Source organism: Convolutriloba macropyga, chromosome 2, assembly GCF_964194025.1.
Source record: "Convolutriloba macropyga chromosome 2, txConMacr16.3, whole genome shotgun sequence".
NCBI lineage: Eukaryota > Metazoa > Xenacoelomorpha > Acoela > Convolutidae > Convolutriloba > Convolutriloba macropyga.
Window position 1 is genome coordinate 19,565,350 of NC_134469.1, and position 19,619 is coordinate 19,584,968.

The window sequence follows — 19,619 nt, forward strand, 5'->3', positions numbered from 1 at the left end:
AGTAGCGTACATGAAAAAATTGAGAAAATTTTGCATAAAACGGAAAATGCGGAACTGAACAAACTGTCTTCGATACAAAGCAAAGCGAATTAAACCTTTTTTTGCGCAATAATTCTGATTTTCGATACATTTGTTATAAAAATGATGTTGTCACAACACAAAAATGCGGCATATGCCTTGGTATTCAAATTCATAATAATCCTAATTTTGATGAGCAGCCGAATAAAAACTTGAAAAAAGGCTCATGCTACGAAATCAATATACCTAATAAAAAATAAAATTTCCCTGAACGCGCGCATTCTTTTAAAATAACTTGTGCTGTCACAATTATGGCTTTCGGCGATCTTTTTTCAAAATTGATCTGCAAAAAACATAAACCACCTCAATCGACAGATTGATTGGTGTATAAATTGGTGCTTTCTACGCAAAGAGTATGACAGATGAAGAGTTCTGCTATTACAGAAAAAGATAGTTCCAGCAGAGCTAATAATAGCAAAAATGTCGCCAATCAAATTTTATTATGACATAGCGAGAACATAGATTTCTGAAAATTTTCATTGCAAAACCAGCTTTGGAAGGAATTCGATTGTTCGTTAATGCGTAAAATGATAGAATACCACAATTGTTCCGGTTGGCGAAAAATGGAAACATTTTAAATAAAACGTTGAATGACTTCTTGCTCTCACAACAGGAAAAAATCCTTTGAATAGTTACGTAGGAGTTTTTAAAAGTTATTTTTTATCGTAGGAAGAAAACAATCAGAAAAAGTTGTACAATGTGATTCTTTAAGAAAGTCGGTTGATGTTTATATTATTGCCTGAATGAATTGATTTATTGTTTGTTTGAAGTATATTTTACCATATGGTTATAATTTTAATTTACTTGATGCAAAAAGTCACAACTGCAATTTTGTTTCAATTTCACTTATTGTTTATTCATTTTTTAGAATTAGAGGTTTCCAAATCAAAAGATTAGTTAGGTAAACTCATCTTTATATATTTTTTCAACTTTTGTATACTAATTTTTTTGATTTCCTACTTTTTCGCAATCTAATGGAAATCGCAACGTTAAAAGATGTAGGTATAGACAACGAAATGTTTTTGAAAACGCGCACTGAATTTCTGCTTAAGGAAAAAATCTCTGGCTATTGAAATTTTCAATTGTTGGTTGAAATCCATACCTAATGTTAATCCAAATTCTGTGAAAAACCATGGAAGTTAATTAATAATAATAATAATAATAATAATAATAATAATAATAATAATAATAATAATAATAATAATAATAATAATAATAAAATTAATAATAATAATAATAATAATAATAATAAAATAATAATAATAATAATAATAATAATAATAGTAATAATAATAATAATAATAGTAATAATAATAATAATAATAATAATAATAATAATAATAATAATAAAAATAATAATAATAATAATAATAATAATAATAATAACAATAATAATAGTAATAATAATAATAATAATAATAATAATAGTAATAATAATAATAATAATAATAATAATAATAATAATAATAATAATAATAATAATTATATTTATAATAATATTATTTATTTTTAATTATTATAAATAAATAATATTTATTTATAAAACCATGGAAGTTAATTAATAATAATAATAACAATAATAATAATAATAATAATAATAATAAAATAATAATAATAATAATAATAATAATAATAATAATAGTAATAATAATAATAATAATAATAATAATAATAATAATAATAATAATAATAATAATAATAATAATAATAATAATAATAATAATAATAATAATAATAATAATAATAATAATAATAATAATAATAATAATAATAATAATAATAATAATAATAATAATAATAATAATAATAATAATAATAATAATAATAATAATAATAATAATAATAATAATAATAATAATAATAATAATAATAATAATAATAATAATAATAATAATAATAATAATAATAATAATAATAATAATAATAATAATAATAATAATAATAATTATAATTATAATAATAAAAATAATAATAATAATAATAATAATAATAATAATAATAATAACGATTTTCACTAAACTTGGTTTCACCAAGCTTAGTAATTCCCTAAAGGGGCTTAAATTTGATTTCCCTAAAACACTGTCCATCCATATGGGTATGATTTGTAATTAAAATTCTTCTTAGCTGAATCAAATAGATATTCTTTGAATTCTCTTTTGAATTTGGAAGGACTTGAATACGGGTTATAGTTGGGAAATCACGCGCCAGTGACATCGAATTGTTGAAGTTTGTAACTCGGTAGAAAAAATTAGGTCGGCAACGCTGGCGATTACATTCAGTTGAAAATAAAAATATTTTCTCCTTTAATCGTGTTTTCGGATGTCCTTTCCTTATTTGCCAAAATTTCTCTGTCTCAAGTGGAAGTTTTCTTGTCAAAATTCTGTTTAAAACTAAAAGATCCAAAAAGACAAATTGATATCTGATCGAAAGTAAATTTACTGATCGAAGACAATCATTGTATTCTTTATCAGTAAAATGACTGTTTGATTGTATCCATTTTAAACTTTTTCTCTGGAGCCTTTCCATTTGCCTGACGATAGTTTTACTGGCATACCAAATATTTGACCCATAAAACAAGATCGACATCATGTAAGTTTTGAGTAGGTTGCATTTGACTGAAAATTTTGTTTCACTTGGAATTGTTCTCTTTAGATAAGCAAGCTTCTGATTTGCTTTTTGTAGAACAATACTTAAGTGATGATCCCATGATAATATTTCTGAAAAATATATGCCCAGATCTTCGAAGTGTCCTGTGAGATGGTTCCATTACTGGGAAGACGCAAAATTTGCTTGTTTTGATTTTTACGTAATGAAAATTGCACGTTTTTAAAACTTATCGAAATTGAATTTCAACCGATTCTCCTTGCTCGAAACACTAGCATTTTCAATATTTTTTTCCAGCTGTATTTTATTGTCTACAGTGCTGACGATTTTTGACTCATCCGCGTAAAAATAGCACTCATTGACAATTGATTCGGGTAGGGCATTTATATAAACGGAAAAAAGAAACTGTAAAAATTGACCCTTGAGGCCCATCGCTGGTGATTGGTCGAAAATCCAATTTTCCGCAAGATATCACAACTCTCTGTTGTCGATCAGTTAAATATGACGCGAAAAACCTCAAGAAAGCACTGTCAAATCCCATTCGACATAATTTTAAAAGTATGATATTATAATTGATGATATCAAAGGCCTTAGCTATGTCTAGATACACTGTCATTGGCTTTTTATTATACTGTCATTTAACAATACAAAGAATTTATTCAAGTCAAGCTATAATGTTTGATATTTTAAAATTGTAGTGAAACTTGCGTCAATTTGTCATGCTCTATAAAGTTTAATATTCAAACGTTGAATAAAACTTTGATTTTAGAAATGAGTTGATGAGAGAGGTTGGAGCATTATATGCAACAGCACATTAGCAATTCTCTTTATTTGCATCAACTAACTCATGGTCGTTTAAAAAATTGCAATTCGGAAGAAGACAACTTTTGATGAGAAAAGAATGCTAATTTTCAGCGTCACTCAGCCTGTTTAAAACGGAGAAACAAATAAAAAGCCTTTTCGTAATCGACCTGCCGAAAAAAAATGTGTGCGATGAAGCTTTGAATTCAAATATACAGCATATATTGACATATTTACATCTATTTAAATGAGTTGAAATCTGATTAAAATAGCTGCTTTATCTGATTAATACACGATTGAACTCTGGTGACAACATTATGATACTCAATTTTTCCGAATTTGACGTTATTGATAATAATGATATTTTGGAAATTGTCATTAGTTTTCCCATTTGATCAGACATGAAAATTAGCGTTATTTACATTCAAAAATATACATCTATCTGGATATGACATTAAAATTATTTACAATATCAAGAGTCGATATAACAGAGCTTGATTATCATTCATTTAATGCAATCTACAGTTTACAACAATTTGAAATACACGCTCTTGAGTACTTAACTTGCTATTTACAGTGATAGGATTTTATACTTTTGAAGTATATATTTCACAAGATGAAAGATTCAATACATTTTTTGATGGAATTGATATTTCATATGGCGACTGAAAGTTTATCTATAGTTTTGAAGTTTAGTTTCTTTCAATTTCATTTGTTTATAATGACAACTGTGATTATTTGTTTGTTTACAATTTGTTCACGATTATTGGCGTTGTTTACTTAATGTCGCACAAAAGTGCCACGCCTCTCAGAATCCAGTGATCCGGAGGTTGGGCTGTCTTCAGGTTCAGTTGGAAGATGAAGTTCAGGTCTGTTCGGTTTGGCTTCTTATAAACTGGGCACGCGTACAGCCTAAAATTATAACAGATATTACTGAATGATTATAATCTAAAACAAATACATGTGTAGATAAGTTCTGAACCGTGATTTGTCAGACTTTGGAACTTTTTTCGACAGAATGATGATGAAAATCTCTTATTGTTACAAACAAAACTTTGACAATCGCCAAAGGTCAAATTTGCCAATCACAGTTTGAGGATAAATTTAATGACAGCCAATTAAAGCAATTCGCGTTTGAGGGACATGGAAATGATTGGAAAGCTAAAGCACGGTCATGATTGAAAATAATGAATGATCAGTTTTAATATGGAAGGTTTGAATTCAGGAACAAGACAGTAAAGGGGATATCGAATGATTGAATAACAGTATAAACACTTTCTTTGGTTCTTCCCGTTCTTTGGCTGATGAGCTGAAAAAATGAACAACGTTAGAGCATTTGACGCTGCAGCTGCGTATCACTATACTTATCAACAATATCAAGGGGTAAAAAACAAAACGAATTGTTTTAACTAATTGACGGGCAAAAATTTGGGCCAAAAATTTAGAATGGAGCTCAGGTGCATTACCTCAATGCAATACTAAAACAATTCAAAAAAATATATTGAATGGCAATCAATTTTTTTTTGGCACGCACTCTACAATTTTACTGGTGGAAAAGATTAAATTACTACGCTGCGTAATCTAAAACAGAAATGGGGCCCGGATCAAGTTAACATAGTAACTCAGCGCTGAATCACATTATTTCAATTCTGTAATTTGTTACAGTACTATGTTCATGTCATTTTTTACGCTGGAAATTGTAAAAATACAGAACAAAAAAAATGTTATTCTGAACTTAATCTGCGCCGATCATTTTTACAGTCTCCCGGGTAAATTTCAGCACCAAAGTTGCCACTGATGGGCCAGCTTTTTCCGTTTAGCATCTTTAGTGGATTACTGCCAGAGCAGGTTTAAATTATGTCACAAAATTTCTCATTTGCTTATCTTGTAGCCTAATCATATATTGTCTCTTTGTTGAATAATTTGCTCGGTTAGATCAGATTAAAGAAAAACCATTCCTTCGACTAAAAAGATTATTGACAGAATCCTGGTCGAGGTCAATAATAGTATTTTTGTTATTCAAGCAAGTTTTAAAACAAGTAAAGAGGGCCTAATTCCAGCTATAAATTAAACTACCTTTAAGTAAGCCAGAGGTCGACCCTCCTCGCCCTGCTATTGAGAGTACAAACACCAAACCCGTAACTTACTTAGTGTCTTTCACTGCAGTAGTATTAACAGCAGTCAAGTGTGCAATGGGCAGAGAAGTGTACAACACTTTAGCCTGTGCCTCAGTCAGTTTCATATTCCTCCGGTCCCATCCTGCTCCGTCCAGGTACAACCCGTAGATGTACACACCCTCGCTGGGTCCCGCAGTCACGTCCTCTCTCATCATTTTGGTCATGTCGTTACTCAACACGACAGAGTCCAGGGCCCAGCCTTTGTGGGCACGCGTGATTTCTTGTCTCATCGCCGTCAAGAAACCCTGATACAGAGTCGAGTTGTAATTTTTAGGGTTTGTATATTTTATAAGGATATAAAATTATCGATAATATTTATAACCGTTAGTGAAAAGCGCATATCATTTTGGCAATCAACAACACCTATTTTTCACATGAGTATAGAACTTCATTATGCAATTCTAACGGTTAAGCAAGACATAGCATTCGAAATCCTCAATGCAGGAGCTGGAGAAATGAAAACTTCACAGAGTTTGCCTCTACAGAACTTAATCATAATTATTACAATATTTAACGTCGGGCCATATGCGGAAAAATTTAGGAACTCAATCAATTATTATCGTACATGGACCCACGCCTGCTCAAAAAGTGAAGAGCTCACAAAAATTTGCATGAAGACAAAAAGAGTCTGAATCGGACCTGTGGGTTGAAAAATCCAGTGAGCCAGAAGCAGTTGGGTCTGCCCTGGAAACACCAGGTGTGGAACTGGGTATTCCTATCCAGCAACTCAGAGAACCAGAAACCAATGGTCGCACTGCCCCATGAAATCTGTCGCACACAAATCAAAACCTTATTAAACCAAATGACAAAATCAGTTAAAACTTTGAAAACTGCACAAATGAGAGCAGGACACAATCAATTGAAAATTTGTACAAACCATCCAATGAACAGCTTATTTTTCTACACCAAAATATAATTTCTTCACAAATAACAAAGAGCGCTTAGATATAACTTGCCGCTTTTCAGCGCAGCTCTTTAATTAGGGTTTTCTCCTTGGGGGTTTTCCTATCTAAAACTGGGTGGGTTTCTTTCCCGAAATCAACCTTTCCCTTTTTGTGTCAACTGATCGCATGTTTTGAGACCTCAAAAAGCAAAAATTATTGTTGAAGACGACAACTGGTCTTATATTTCTAAGAAATCAACTAAAATGGTCATACACGACATCATACAGGCCCAAGCCTATATGTACGTAAAACACCAACAAACGAAAAACCCAAACCTTTTTCCAGAAATTGGGCACCCTTGCATCGTACAGCTCGTCCAAAGCATCGCGCAAATTGTCATTCATAATGATAGTACCATCAATGGCCAATTTCAGATCCTTACATGTGGACCTTACAGTTTTGATCACCTTCTACATTCTGTCAATCTCCTGTTTGAGGAAGATGTTCAGAGGCTGCAGCAGTCCCATCTTCTTCAAGCGATCTCTTACCTAAAAATCACAAAAAAGAAGTTTGAAGTCTAGAGTTGAGATGACACGCGCTGCTCGAATTGAGTTTATGTCAAGTAACAGAATGTTTGTTTTTGTAGAATGATAACAGGCAAATTTGCAAACTGAGGCTTGTCGCAGTTACCTTCATCTATCGTAATGACTTTGATTACAAAAATTATTTACACTGGGCGATTATTCAAAGCCATCATCCACCAAAAACGCCAGACAGCAATGTAGAATTTGTCAAAACATACTTCAACCAAAAATATGTTTAATTAGATGAAAAACACTTTAAAACAAAAACCAGAAAAAAACTGCCACTTTCGAGGAATTATTTTCCTTTAGTAAAATTTTTGTTTTTCAGAAAGGTTCCGAAACTAAAAATAAAAGTTTTCACCAACCCCAAAATTAAAAAAAAACAGTTAAAACAAGTGAGGAAACATATAACAATTTCTATAAAACGGGCAAAAATGCCGAAGGCATTTTCTCAATTAGATTAATAATCGATTGACAAAATCTAAGGAAAACCTATTCAAATTATTCAAGAAATACGTTCGCAAGCAGGCACTAAATTTTGTCACTCAGAAGGGATTTAAGTTAATTGTCACCCCTTTTTATACTAACCTATAGCGCAACATCATTTTGGTGCCAAGAATTATGCCGAAAATCATAATTGGAAGAAAATAATTAGGAAAGTTTGGATGCGATCTTACCAAATGCATATGTTAGTACTTAAGCATGATTGCTAATAAAAAAATATTAGGCATGATTGCCAATGGAAAATATTCTCTCCAAGTATTAAGATGGCACTCAAAAAGAAGTTAATTTTATTCCTAAAATAAAGCAACTTTACTTAAGCAGTGCAAAGCAAGTAAAGAAAACCTTCAGATTTTCCGCGTTAAAAGCTAATAGCAATTTTTTCAAGTCGTTCTATTTTTTGCTTCCACGTAATCGAACCACATCAGCGATGTCACATATTCCATCCCTCCGCCAAACGGGAAGCCTGCAGGCATTTTAATGGTAAGGGACAAGTTGACTCAGAAATTTTGACTATTTGTAACAACATCAAAGTACAGCGCATTTATTTTTGAACAGGTAATTGCCAAAATTCAAAGGACGCGTAACGCAAATTTTAATTTCACAACACACAACTTGGAAAATGTTTACCAAAAACACAAGGAATTGTGGCCGTATACTCAGAAAGCCAGTTGTTACAAAATTGGAATCGTATGAAGTGACAATCAACTTGACGTACACTATGTATTAGTGCATTTGTCACATTTTGTGATCCTATTGTTATCTGCCGTTAACTAGCTCAAGAAATTCTTTGATTCAGCAGCTTAAAACTCAGAATTTTAGCAATGCAAAGTTACGTATATCTACAGCAAAAAACCCGAGTGTACGAGTAAGCGCATCAGTATCAATTGGGTTTCAAAACACTGGTGTTAAAATGCTGAAACTCCAACAAAAAATAGGAAAGATGTCTCATGCTTGCAATATGCCAATTTTCATTCTATCTGCCAATTTTTCTTCCCTGCTGCGCACTCGTTCAACACTGTTCAAATGAGATTCGAAGCTTCTTCCAATATCGCATCAAAAACCCGTGCTTGAGTTTTAACATCTGACTGAATGCTATTTAAGTTTAGTCTTTTCACAGCTGGCAACCACAAGTCACTAAGAGCTGTTGAGAGAGATTGCAGAAAGTTTAAACCTTTTCTGCATATGCATTGCAGAAACGAATGCACCTGGTTCTTTTTATTTTTTTTTTCTGAAAAGGTGTGTAGTGTAAATTTTACAGAAGTTAGTCTGGCTATGTCTTTCCAAATTATATGACGTTTCCATTAATTGATTAAAATTAAATTTCTGAAATTTCTCATTTGCATGTTTCCATCCAATTTGTGCACAAATAGAAATTTTCCCGAAAGGCCAGTTAATTTGCTAATTTTATGATAGCTGTTGATAATTCGAAAAAGAAATTTATAGCTCACGTCAAATCTTTCCGAAAGAGGTTCAGATCAATGGAAATTTTAGTTGCTCTTGAAATACTAAATCACCTGTTACTTCGCCTTTGAAAGGTTTCACATCACATTAACTCTTTCAGGTGTCGGCGCAGCAGCAGGCGGGACGTTTCTTGTTATCGTTGAAGTCATTGCATTTGGATCCATTAAAAACTACCTTTTTTCATGCCAGTCTTTCCTTGCGTAATAAAAGAAAAACAGTTTGAACGTAAAAAATGATAACGATGCGGAAATGAAATAGCTTCTTGAAAATTGAACTCCGTAAAAGAAAGAATGTACAAGAAATTATATACAACTAAACTGCAAAACAAGAACTTTAATTGCTCTTGAGGGTTTTACACCGTTTATTTGCCAAATCGAGGCACGATAAAATTTAATAAAAATCTAGGCAAGTGGTATCTGCGAAAAAATCCTCATTTTAAATTTATTAAATAAGTACTTTTGTTGAGGCAGATTTAATAGATATGATACTAGGAGTTTTTCGTCATCACCAATCCGCATTTTGATTTTTTAGGAACATTAATTGTCGTAGAAATTTTTAGACAAAAATTATATAATGTGTAAACTTTATTAAATGTGTTAGATTAATAAAAACAAAAGGAATAAAGATTTTAGCGAAATAAAAACAAATATTTTAATAGTGTTTAGGGCTAAAAACAATCTGTTTTTCATTGCTAACCATGTTTTTTTTACTGTCAACTAGAGCATTCAATTCATATCAAACCTATGTGAAGAATTGAAACGTATGGCAAAAATAATTTCAAAAAGTCACCTGTTCAAGAAAATTTGGTAGGAGAGATTGAACAGACCAAAATAAAAGCAAGAGCTTCCTTTTCAATGCAATTATAAATCTGGCAAAAAACTTTTAAAAAATTGACAAGAATCTTTAAAAATAAACTTTGATTGACAAAAATTGATTGACATAAAAAATCAGAAGACCAGACTACGTATTAAGTAAAGGTATGATTTGCCAAAAAATTCGCGATGTCATATGTGACATTAGCAATTATACCCTCAGATTACACCAACAAAAAAAATTCTAAGGCAAATAAAAGTAAACAAATGGTAATCACAACTGAAGAAATGCATATGCAGATGCAAGATGGTTTCCTAAAAATGTTTGAGACCTTGAAACAACATCCCATCCAGATATCTGAAAACATAATTCTGGAGAAATAACTAAATTTCTTCACTAAATTTCTTCACTAAATTTCTTCATTTCAAGAAAATATTTGGCCTGTATATAAGATGTTGTTCCAAAGTTTGTTCAAAATAGTTTCTTTCCTAAAATGGATAAAATTGTTGAATATTTAATTGATTTGTTGATTGTATGTGTCGTTTTACTTACAGACTCCCGTCCAGAGCCACGCTGAAGTCAAGTTACTCGTGTTACCTTTCAATTTCCAATTTTGGTGCAAATGAGAAATATAAGAGTAGACTAAAATCTAAGTGTCTAAAACGGATCTGCCTCAAGAACCACCCTGGCCCACGAAACAAACGGCTGTTAATCAGTTTTTATATCAAAGCCTGAGAAACTTCAAGATATTTGTATTAGACAGCTTTTCCCTCAACAACTCAAAGTTATAGATTTAAATTAAAAAAAAAACAATGATAATGCCTCATGATCAGGTCACGCTATGTTTCACTATAATCATTTAGAGAGCGTGAAACAAATCATTTCTTGAGCAGATCCGCGGAAACTAAATAGTGAGGGGAAGTTCAAGTGGGAGCTAATTAGTCAGCAGTGCAATAATCAGTTGAACAAATAATATTTGTGCTTTAAATTACACCTAAATCACACAAATTACTGTCTGCTATTTTTTTATCACATCAACAAACAGATCTCTTAAGACATCCCGACGAAGCAGTGCACAATTGAATTGAGCGGCTCCAAAATATTAAAACGTACGTTGAACTAAACCAAAATGAGACGCAAATTTGTTCAACTCCAGTCTGCAACTCACCTCATGGGGTACGTAATCTGGGGGCAACTTATCCAAGAACTCTTGCGCTTGTCTGTACACAACTTGTTCACGCGATTCTCCTCCACCTCCACCCGACTCTTTGGGCTGGATGTTCAGAATCGTTTCCAGGCACTTGCTGGCTGTGTTGGTCTGGTAGGTAATGTCTGCATTCGGGTGCAGTCCAAACACTTGGGGTGAGTCCACGTTTGGCATCTGTTCAATCAGGTTTCGGTACTCCTCGACTGTCTTGCATTTTGGGATTCCGTATCCTGACGAAGCAATGTAGATATCTTTTATTTCTTAGAATTTTTAAACAAAAATTGAAATGATCAAGATCATATAAGAATACCAAATTGAAAAGCATTTGAATGTAGCCAAGTAACAGTCCACTGTACATGCCTGAATTTGGGGTCTGGCTAATTAAGCAAACTCGAAAGCTCAATAATTCTTGGGTAAATGAAATAATTGAAGATGTGAGAAATTTAGTTTGATAATAATGCACAGATAGATCAGTACTTAATCGAAGTGAAACAATTATTTGGAAAATTTGCGCAGGAATCATACAAGATCTTTAGAAAAATTGTGAATTGATACAGCAATATTAAAAGAACATGCCAGGTCTGATCAGATAAAAGCAGAAATTCCACCATAGTTCGAATGTTCATACTTACCCTTGTAGAAACAGAAGTCGTCTTTGAACATGTGGTCTCCGAACCAAGATCTGGCAAAACAATTCAGCAAGATCTTGTCAAAGTCATCAGTGACTCTGCCTCCGTACTGGACTTCTCCAATCATGTAGCGCACAGTTGCCCACGAGATACCCTGAACAAATAAATAAGTTCATGTACACTTATTGGACCCAAGTTTGAGACGAGATAATCAGGAACTTAACTTCAGAAGATTCGAACGATTTCATTCATGTAGTCCCAAATTTATGTCATGAAGAATCTGAGAACTGTAGATCAGAACCCGGATATTTGGAACAGTTATAGGGACCTCAATTTTGCCATAATTTAAATTTAGCTTCAACGAGACCAGCAGGCTTCAAGAAATTCCAAGTTTCGGAGCAAAAAAATCTTGAATATTCTTAAGAGTTTACTGAAAAATTTGATTTTTGGTCTCTTTTTCGGGCATAAGAATGGTTTATCTAACCTGCCCTGAAAACCACTGGATCCGCCGAAAAAACTTAGTAAAGATGCAATGGAGTTCTGCACTGGGCAAATATGATGAACCCCTTTTAAGGATACCCGATACATTCTAAACAAAGTTTGCACTTATAGGTAATGACTAACGATTATAACTAATACATTGACCCCAATTTTCAAAAACACTCCTCGACGAATATTTCAAATGATTTTTTTTGCTGTTTCACCTTTTTAGGATCAACTTCGTCCAGATGGTTCTGGCAGAACTGGACAGTGCTAGTGTAATCGGCACTGTTAAACTCATAGGGGATGTTCCACCCGAGTGGACCGAACTTCCTCCTCTCCTGCACACAGGTATGCAAAAATGCCACTGCATACAGAAGCGGCTTCCATTCCGGCAAGTTTGAGATTTCCAGTTGGTCTTGAGTCACACCTGATAAAGTAGGTAATATTCAAATTTTGATGACATCAGTTATTTTTCATACAAACTTGAGCTTTAGATTTGTGTTGAAGCCCCATCGACTGAAGGCTTAGATAAGATTATTCAAGTCTTAGTACAACAATCATAACAAAATTTGCTAGCAAGATCCCACAATTCCATTAATTGTTACACAACCGCAATGGAAACCGCAGCAGCCGTATTTAGACCCGCTTGTGAGTAAAGTCTATTAGAGATATTGGAACAGCGGTCATAACTTTTGCTTGTCGTATTAATTAATGATCGCTATAAGATTTGGTATAGTTTGCACGGCATGAGAAGCAGAAACTATTCGCGATGTAAAAAATTCTCACCAGCGAATGTTCGTTTGAGGCCTGCCTTGACACCCTGGGGTGGATCAAATGTGAACTTGATGGAGCTCTGGAGGACAGTGATGGGGAACTTGGGATGTGCCTCGCTTGTGATCCACACCCGCATCTTGTCATGCGGGTTCTCGGCTGTCAGCACCTGCTCCAACATCTCGTCCATGTAGTCCAGACCCAAGTGACAGTTTTGGAACAAAACCCAGCCACCTGGGAATAATACGGAAATTGAATTATGAGGAAATTTTAAATAAAATATTACACTCCTGGAACTTGTTCTTAAGTTTAAAAGAAATCATTGTTTTAAAAATGATACTAAATTGATACGTCAAAATTACGTAACAGTGTTTTGAGGAAAAGCGATTCGTATACAAGCTCTGATTGACAACACAAGGCATAATGGTCGTCCATGAAAGTTATCCAGCCCAAAGATTAGACTATTTAGAAAAGTGTAGACATGTTGTAGCATTTATTAATCTGTTAGGGGGTCTATGCAGGTGCAACTACTGTGAAAATTGACCAGTACTGGATGCGAACCAGCATCTCTTACTTGCAAGCCGAGTGTGCTGCCCATTTACACCAACTGGTCTTAAGCTCGCGAATTTGGGCATCTCTTATCACCCGTTCTCACGTTCTTTCTTGTTCCTCAAGGGTTCATTTCTCTAGCCAAGTATACGTTGAACAAGTAGAGCTTCTTGTCAAGCTATGTCAAGCTTATCTTATGCACAATTTACATTAGCTTCTCTCTCAACCTTCTAACGTAATCCAATAATGGAGGAATGATATTCTGCATAGTTATTAAGAGCACCTTCAGCCATGGCGTTTGATAGCAACTTCCTGGCGTGTATCTCCTGTCCCTGACCCATGGAGATGGCCTTGCACACCAGTCCATGCTTCTTGGCAAGCTTCTCAATACTCTCTGTGGGGTCTGAGCCCATGGACAGGAAACAGATCATAGGAGTCTTGTTGTCACTCTCCTCCCACAGGTTCTCCAGGTTCAATATCTGTGCCTCAGCAAACTGGAAACGAAAACATTCAATCACAACCTGGATATATACCATATCACACTCGATGTCTTAGGCAGAACAAAATATCAAATGATGTAACACGTTGGGCTATTAAATAATATAAACCGATAGCGGACCACATGAAATCCGTTATTCATGATAAGCAAAAAATAGCATCGCCAGCTCATTTTGTTCAGAAAACCTGTGCGTGCCACCCTTTTAGTACCAGCAGAATGTTGAACACCACTCAATATAAACTAATAGTCTAGGTAACTTCATATTGTAAGAAAATTGCACGATATATTAAGGCAAATAAATTTACCTTAACGTTGCTTTATGATGGTAAACTGCATTTAAATTGTGCAAGAGGACTGCATGAAATTTTCAGAAAAATCAATCTGCAATTGCAAGTACGTTCAGGAAGCGTATAGGAACACCAAAGCACGATCACAGTTCAGGTAATTTTAGAGTGCAGTTTATTTTTTGGCAAAAGGAACCATTAGTATTATTCACAACTGCTTTGTGGCTGAAGTGAAAATTAAGCTGAGACTCTTCTTATTCGTTTGTTTTTTTTTGTAATCCCTAACGCGGCTTACCTGAACACAGACGCGAAGATTTATTTCATGTCTCTACCATTGATTATGTATTCCATTAATCACCTTTTCTCCCATGGAGTCCACAATGTAGTGTCTGGCCTGAGCCAGGGTTCTGTCTGGACACCAGCTGCGGATCAGGAGCAGTTTTCGAAATGGGTCCAGAGTGTTGTATCCATCCGGAATTGTGGCCTCTTCTGGTGCATCCTCGTCAAACCATTGCTTCCACGCTTTGTCATTGCGACCAACCTTGAAGATGGACGCAACACTCAGAATTAACATCAAATAAATCATTTCTTGTATGTGCCAAAATGTTTGTCCGCAGGATCGGAATTAACTGGAAAACAATTTTTCCGATACATCTTTTTTGGTAAGATTACGTTGGTCGTATTTAGACCACGTTTCCGACAAATTTCCGCATATAGATCAAATTTTTGTTTGGTCACGATTTGTCTTTTGAAAACAGCATATTGTGTGTCACATTATTCAGAAGTTCTTAAAAAATGTACAATTGTTTCTTAATTGTTTGAGTGAAGAAGGAGGCGAATAACAACTTTGCGGATGCTCTTTGATTTGACAATTAAATCGATTTAAAACGAACGTTTAAATTCAACACAAAATTAAGTTACTGTTGGTTCCAACTAATGTCTGAGTTTACCTGTTGTAGGATTTGACTGAACTGAGGCAGACTGGTCAATGCACAGAGATTCAGCCAAGCCATGTCTAGAATCCACTTCTTAGGCTTTGGTTCTACGTCATTCATGTTCAATGCCGCACCACCTTTAACAGAAGTCCACATTGGTTGTTGTTTGATTGGATTAGTTATATCAACACTATTACTAAATGTTTAAATATACGGCTTGTCCAATATGATCTCTGCATTCGGTTTCTTTATTGTCCTTAGTTCTGACCTGTCTCTAGTCATGCAGCTAACCATGATTTACATGTCAAACCGCCTGCTTTTAAAATTGAATCGGTCGATGGATGAGATCAATTTAGGAAATTGATTAATTCGAAAACCTTAACCGACTAACGTCGGACGAATTGCCCTCGAACGGCAAGCGAGGCAATCAATTTAGAAGAGAGCATAGGCTAACGAAACGTTCATGGCGCAAAAAATTCTGCCCGGGGAGGTCTTCGAGCCCTGACTCATCTCGGCCATTCACCTCTAGGCTACACCGGCTATGTACGGTTTTCGCTCACAATCGTTTTTATTTAAGCAAAATACTTATAATAATAATAATAATAATAATAAAAATATTAATAATAAATTGTTCTCGAGTAGGATGTACACTTGTTTGCAAGACATATGGTATAAATTATGTACCAAAATAACAAATCTACTCGACAGGTCCTCAACAGGTTCAAGAGGTCCTAGTCTAGCGATGACCAGTGCCATTACTATGATCAAGGTGTGAGTGCCTGGCGTATCATGGTAAGAGAAAATAGGGGGAACCTCAAAACCTTATTCTGAATTTTATGAAATTTATCGCGTTTTTGTTAGTAGAAGAAAGCAAAAAGTTCTAAGGTGTCTACGAAAAAATTGTCCCTGAAGCTAGATAAGAATTGCTCAAGTTCTCTTGCACTCATATGTTGAACTTCTAAAACAAAATTAGGATAGAAATTTAAAATGAAGTTAAGCAATTTTCGTATTCTTACTCCTTATCTTTTAGGACTTAGACCGCTGCTTTTGTTTGCAGTTTTAAGTTGCTTTGATTGGACTCTTTTTGCTTGCAGTGTATCAATTTCTTTTCTAGTTATTACATTTTTGAGACAATCAATATGGCATTCTGCTCTCAAAATTTCAGCTAACTTTTTCAACAGTTCAAAAAGCTCTATGACTCCAATCGAGTAAATGTGATTTGATTCGCGTTCCAGGCAAATGGATGTTGATTTAGGTTTATTAAAAATAATTTTGTAATTTGTTTTATTTCTGACTCAAGTGGCAAAATTAATGTTTTGTTACCTGTTCCATAGACTAGTACGCTATAGTTCACAACAGGCTGGACATAAACTTTGTATGTTAATAACAGTTGTTTAACAGTTAAAACCGATCTGAGCCGGAAAAAAAGTCCTGAGAATTTGTTCAGTTTTGAGCAAAGGTTTTTAATATGATCGCCGAAATTCAGATTGTCGTCAAATTCTATACCTAAGTATTTCAGTGATGATCTCTGTGTTAGGTTTTTTCTTTTATCTTTATTTGTTGCTGTGAACTTCTCCGTCTGGCTTTCATGTTCATAAAACAAGTTTTTACGTAGTTCACAGTCAGTTTGTTTTTTATGAGGTAATCAATAACCAGGTCCAAAGATTGGCTGACAACTTCAGTTGTTGATTCCCCTTTTTGTTTAACAACAGTATCGTCAGCGTATAAGGTCAAACAGTTCTGACTACAGAAATCATCTATGTCATTTATATACACAAGAAAAAGAAGTGCTCCAAGTACTGACCCTTGTGGTACCGCATAACCAACTTCTGCAAAAAAATTGGAGTGAAAATTTCCCTAATTTACACATTGCTGCCTTTTGCTCAGATAAGATTTCAAAAGATTTTGCATGTGAACCCTCAATCCCAAGTTGTTTAGTTTGTCTAAAAGAATATTATGTTTAACTGTATCAAATGATTTTTTGAGATCGATAAACACAGCTTTAGTTTCTGTAATACCATCCTTCCAATCCTGCCTGACGCTCTCAAAAAAAAGATTCCAAGGCTTCAACAATGCACATTTTTTGCCTAAGCCCAAATCGGTTTTTGTTTAAAGGTTTGAATTTTTCCAGAAAACTTAGCATTCTTTTATGAACCAATTTCTCAATCAATTTTCCTATTGTTGGCAGCAAACTGATTGGTCTGTAATTTTCAGCAACTTTAAGATCTCCAATTTTATTTTATACAGTGGAATAATTACGGCTTTCTTTAAGCAGTTCGGGAAAACGCTGTTTTCAAAACATTTGTTGACCAACTAGGTAAAAGTCGGGAAAATAGCGAACTGTATTTTCTTGAGTATAAAATTGTTGAGTCCGTCGTAATCTGAGCTTAATTTATTTTTCAGGTTTTTGATTGTCACGGATAACTCTTTTTCGCTAATTTTGTGTAGAAACAAGCTTTGGCGCTTGTGTTTTTTGTGTTGTCTTTTTACCTTCTGTAACCAGATTATCAGCTAAAGTTTTTCCAATGGTAGTGAAAAATTTGTTGATATTTTCAGTCTCTTCCTGCGTTAAAGTAGCTTGGTGTTTTTTCATGTGTCTCCTCCTAAACTTTTGAGAGTATCGAAGAGCGTTTTGGTAGTACGCTTGGCGTTCCTAACTAAAAACATTTGATAAAAATTTTCTTTTTTCGAGCACTCTTTTCTGTAGCAATTTCCTAATTCTATTAAATCTCTTTTAATTATCATTTGTTTTCTGTTGCATGAATCTTTGATAAAGTTTCTGCTTTTTGGTGCAAGGTTTTAAATTGAGTCATCAATCCATGACTTATGTCTGATAGCTTTTTATTTCTTCTCTGGCAAATAATGTTTTATTTCATCAATAATAGTTTGTTGAAATTTTTCAAATGATGAGTCGCAGTCCAAGAGACAAAAATTATCTTGGAAACCTTTGAATTTGTGTTTCACTTTAAACACTAACTTTTCTAACACAGAAATGTTTTCTAGAACAGCCCAATGTCTGTAGTACTGTTGGATTTTTAACCCTGTTTTTTTCTTTTCCTCATCTAGTTCTGTTTGAACAGTGTAGTGATCAGTTATTGCAGATTTTAGAACGTCAACTATCACTTCCTTAGACCAATATACTATATCAATTCTTGTTTGAGAATTAATGGTCTCCCTGGTGAATCTTGTCAGAGACATATTGTTGAGATCATACCCTCCGAGAACATTTTTTTAAGTCGAAAATTTTGCATTTGTTTCCGAATGATCAATATATTAATCTCCACATATTAGATGCATCTGTTTTGGCTTGAGTGTCATTTTTTCAAAACATTCCTCAAAAGTTTTTGACAACTCTGATAAGCTTGTATTAGGTTTTCTGTTGCATGAATCTTTGATAAAGTTTCAACAGTCAAAACGATATTTTTTTCATAATTTTCGCTTTCAATTTTTATTGTTGGCAATTGACAGTTCCCACTAGAAAATTTCTGCAGAACTGTTTTCACTACGCCTTCACTCACAAAAATTGCAACTCCTCCTCCTTTTCCTATTTGCCGGTTGCTTGTATCAAGCAGCCGGTAACTACTAAGCGATAAACATTTGATGTTGCTGTCATCTTTGAGCCACGTTTCGGTTAGGCATATAGCCAATGGCTGTGTTTCTTGTTGCGCAAAAAAACCTTGAAATGGATTCAATTTTTAAAATTCATCTGATTTTCTGCAATAAAATAGTATTTTTCATCGTTTAAATTATTACAAGCTCTTAACAGAATTAGAACACTTTTACCACTCGTTTATTATAAAAATGAAATTCCCTGTGCACTTTTTTTACACGGTTATCAGATAAAAACGAAAGAACACCGACTGGTTGACACATTTTCCTCGATTATCACAAAAAAATGTCTCCAGTCGGTTTTTTGGCAAATATTTCTGGTTTTCACGAGGATTCATTATCAGTTGTCATTCGTTATTTCCAATTATCACAAATTCCATACGACTGGAAATGAATCTCGAGCTGTAAATAACTAATCTGCGTATATCGCAAGACTTTTGTTCCTCCTGATGTTCTATTCACTGTTAAAAATAATTTCCTACTTTAGGCTGCGGATATCGCGAGCACTAAGGCGAAACATTCTAAAGTTAAATAAAAAGAATCTCATTAAGAAAAGTCAAAAAACCCAAGCCGAAAAAAGACAGGCTGCGTTTATTGCAGCTAGTGGAATGCACTAAATGTCACGTTTAAAAAATACATGAGCCACTTTTCTACAATAAAGTGAAGTACTGGTACTGGATTGCAATCAAAGTTACGGCTTCAAATTTTCAAATTATTAAAAACAAAAATTATTTTATTTTAGAAATA

At 33.8% G+C, this 19,619-nt stretch overlaps 2 protein-coding genes across 3 annotated transcripts in view; both read right to left on the bottom strand.

Annotated features, from left to right (window-relative positions):
* Positions 1-3,671: 3,671 nt before the first annotated feature.
* On the bottom strand, positions 3,672-7,013 carry LOC142357722 (dynein axonemal heavy chain 8-like). Its single transcript, XM_075409270.1, has 4 exons — positions 6,880-7,013; positions 6,300-6,428; positions 5,631-5,905; positions 3,672-4,395 (listed from the first exon to the last, which is right to left on the bottom strand). Exons 1-4 carry the CDS (start codon positions 6,946-6,948, stop codon positions 4,260-4,262), a joined length of 609 nt encoding a protein of 202 aa, XP_075265385.1. The 5' UTR covers positions 6,949-7,013; the 3' UTR covers positions 3,672-4,259.
* The window catches only part of LOC142357704 (dynein axonemal heavy chain 5-like), a 99,186-nt gene continuing 86,520 nt past the window's right edge, over positions 6,954-19,619 (bottom strand). The window contains exons 48-55 of one of the 2 annotated variants that reach the window (XM_075409263.1): positions 15,279-15,400; positions 14,687-14,869; positions 13,829-14,039; positions 13,012-13,230; positions 12,447-12,652; positions 11,746-11,896; positions 11,075-11,343; positions 6,954-7,092 (exon numbers count right to left, since the gene is read on the bottom strand). In XM_075409263.1, coding sequence (XP_075265378.1) covers positions 7,015-7,092; positions 11,075-11,343; positions 11,746-11,896; positions 12,447-12,652; positions 13,012-13,230; positions 13,829-14,039; positions 14,687-14,869; positions 15,279-15,400 — 1,439 coding nt within the window. In that variant the 3' untranslated portion in view covers positions 6,954-7,014. Of the gene's footprint in view, positions 7,093-10,357; positions 10,480-11,074; positions 11,344-11,745; positions 11,897-12,446; positions 12,653-13,011; positions 13,231-13,828; positions 14,040-14,686; positions 14,870-15,278; positions 15,401-19,619 lie in introns of those variants that run through there. The other variant, XM_075409258.1, reaches the window with a different exon arrangement.

Coding starts and splice junctions, on each gene's coding strand:
- LOC142357722 (XM_075409270.1), bottom strand. CDS start 6,948: ATGAATGACAATTTGCGCGATGCTTTGGACGAGCTGTACGATGCAAGG. Junction 5,906..6,299: donor CTGGATTTTTCAACCCACAG/GTCCGATTCAGA, acceptor ACTCTGTATCAG/GGTTTCTTGACGGCGATGAG. Junction 4,396..5,630: donor ACTGCAGTGAAAGACACTAA/GTAAGTTACGGG, acceptor TTATAATTTTAG/GCTGTACGCGTGCCCAGTTT.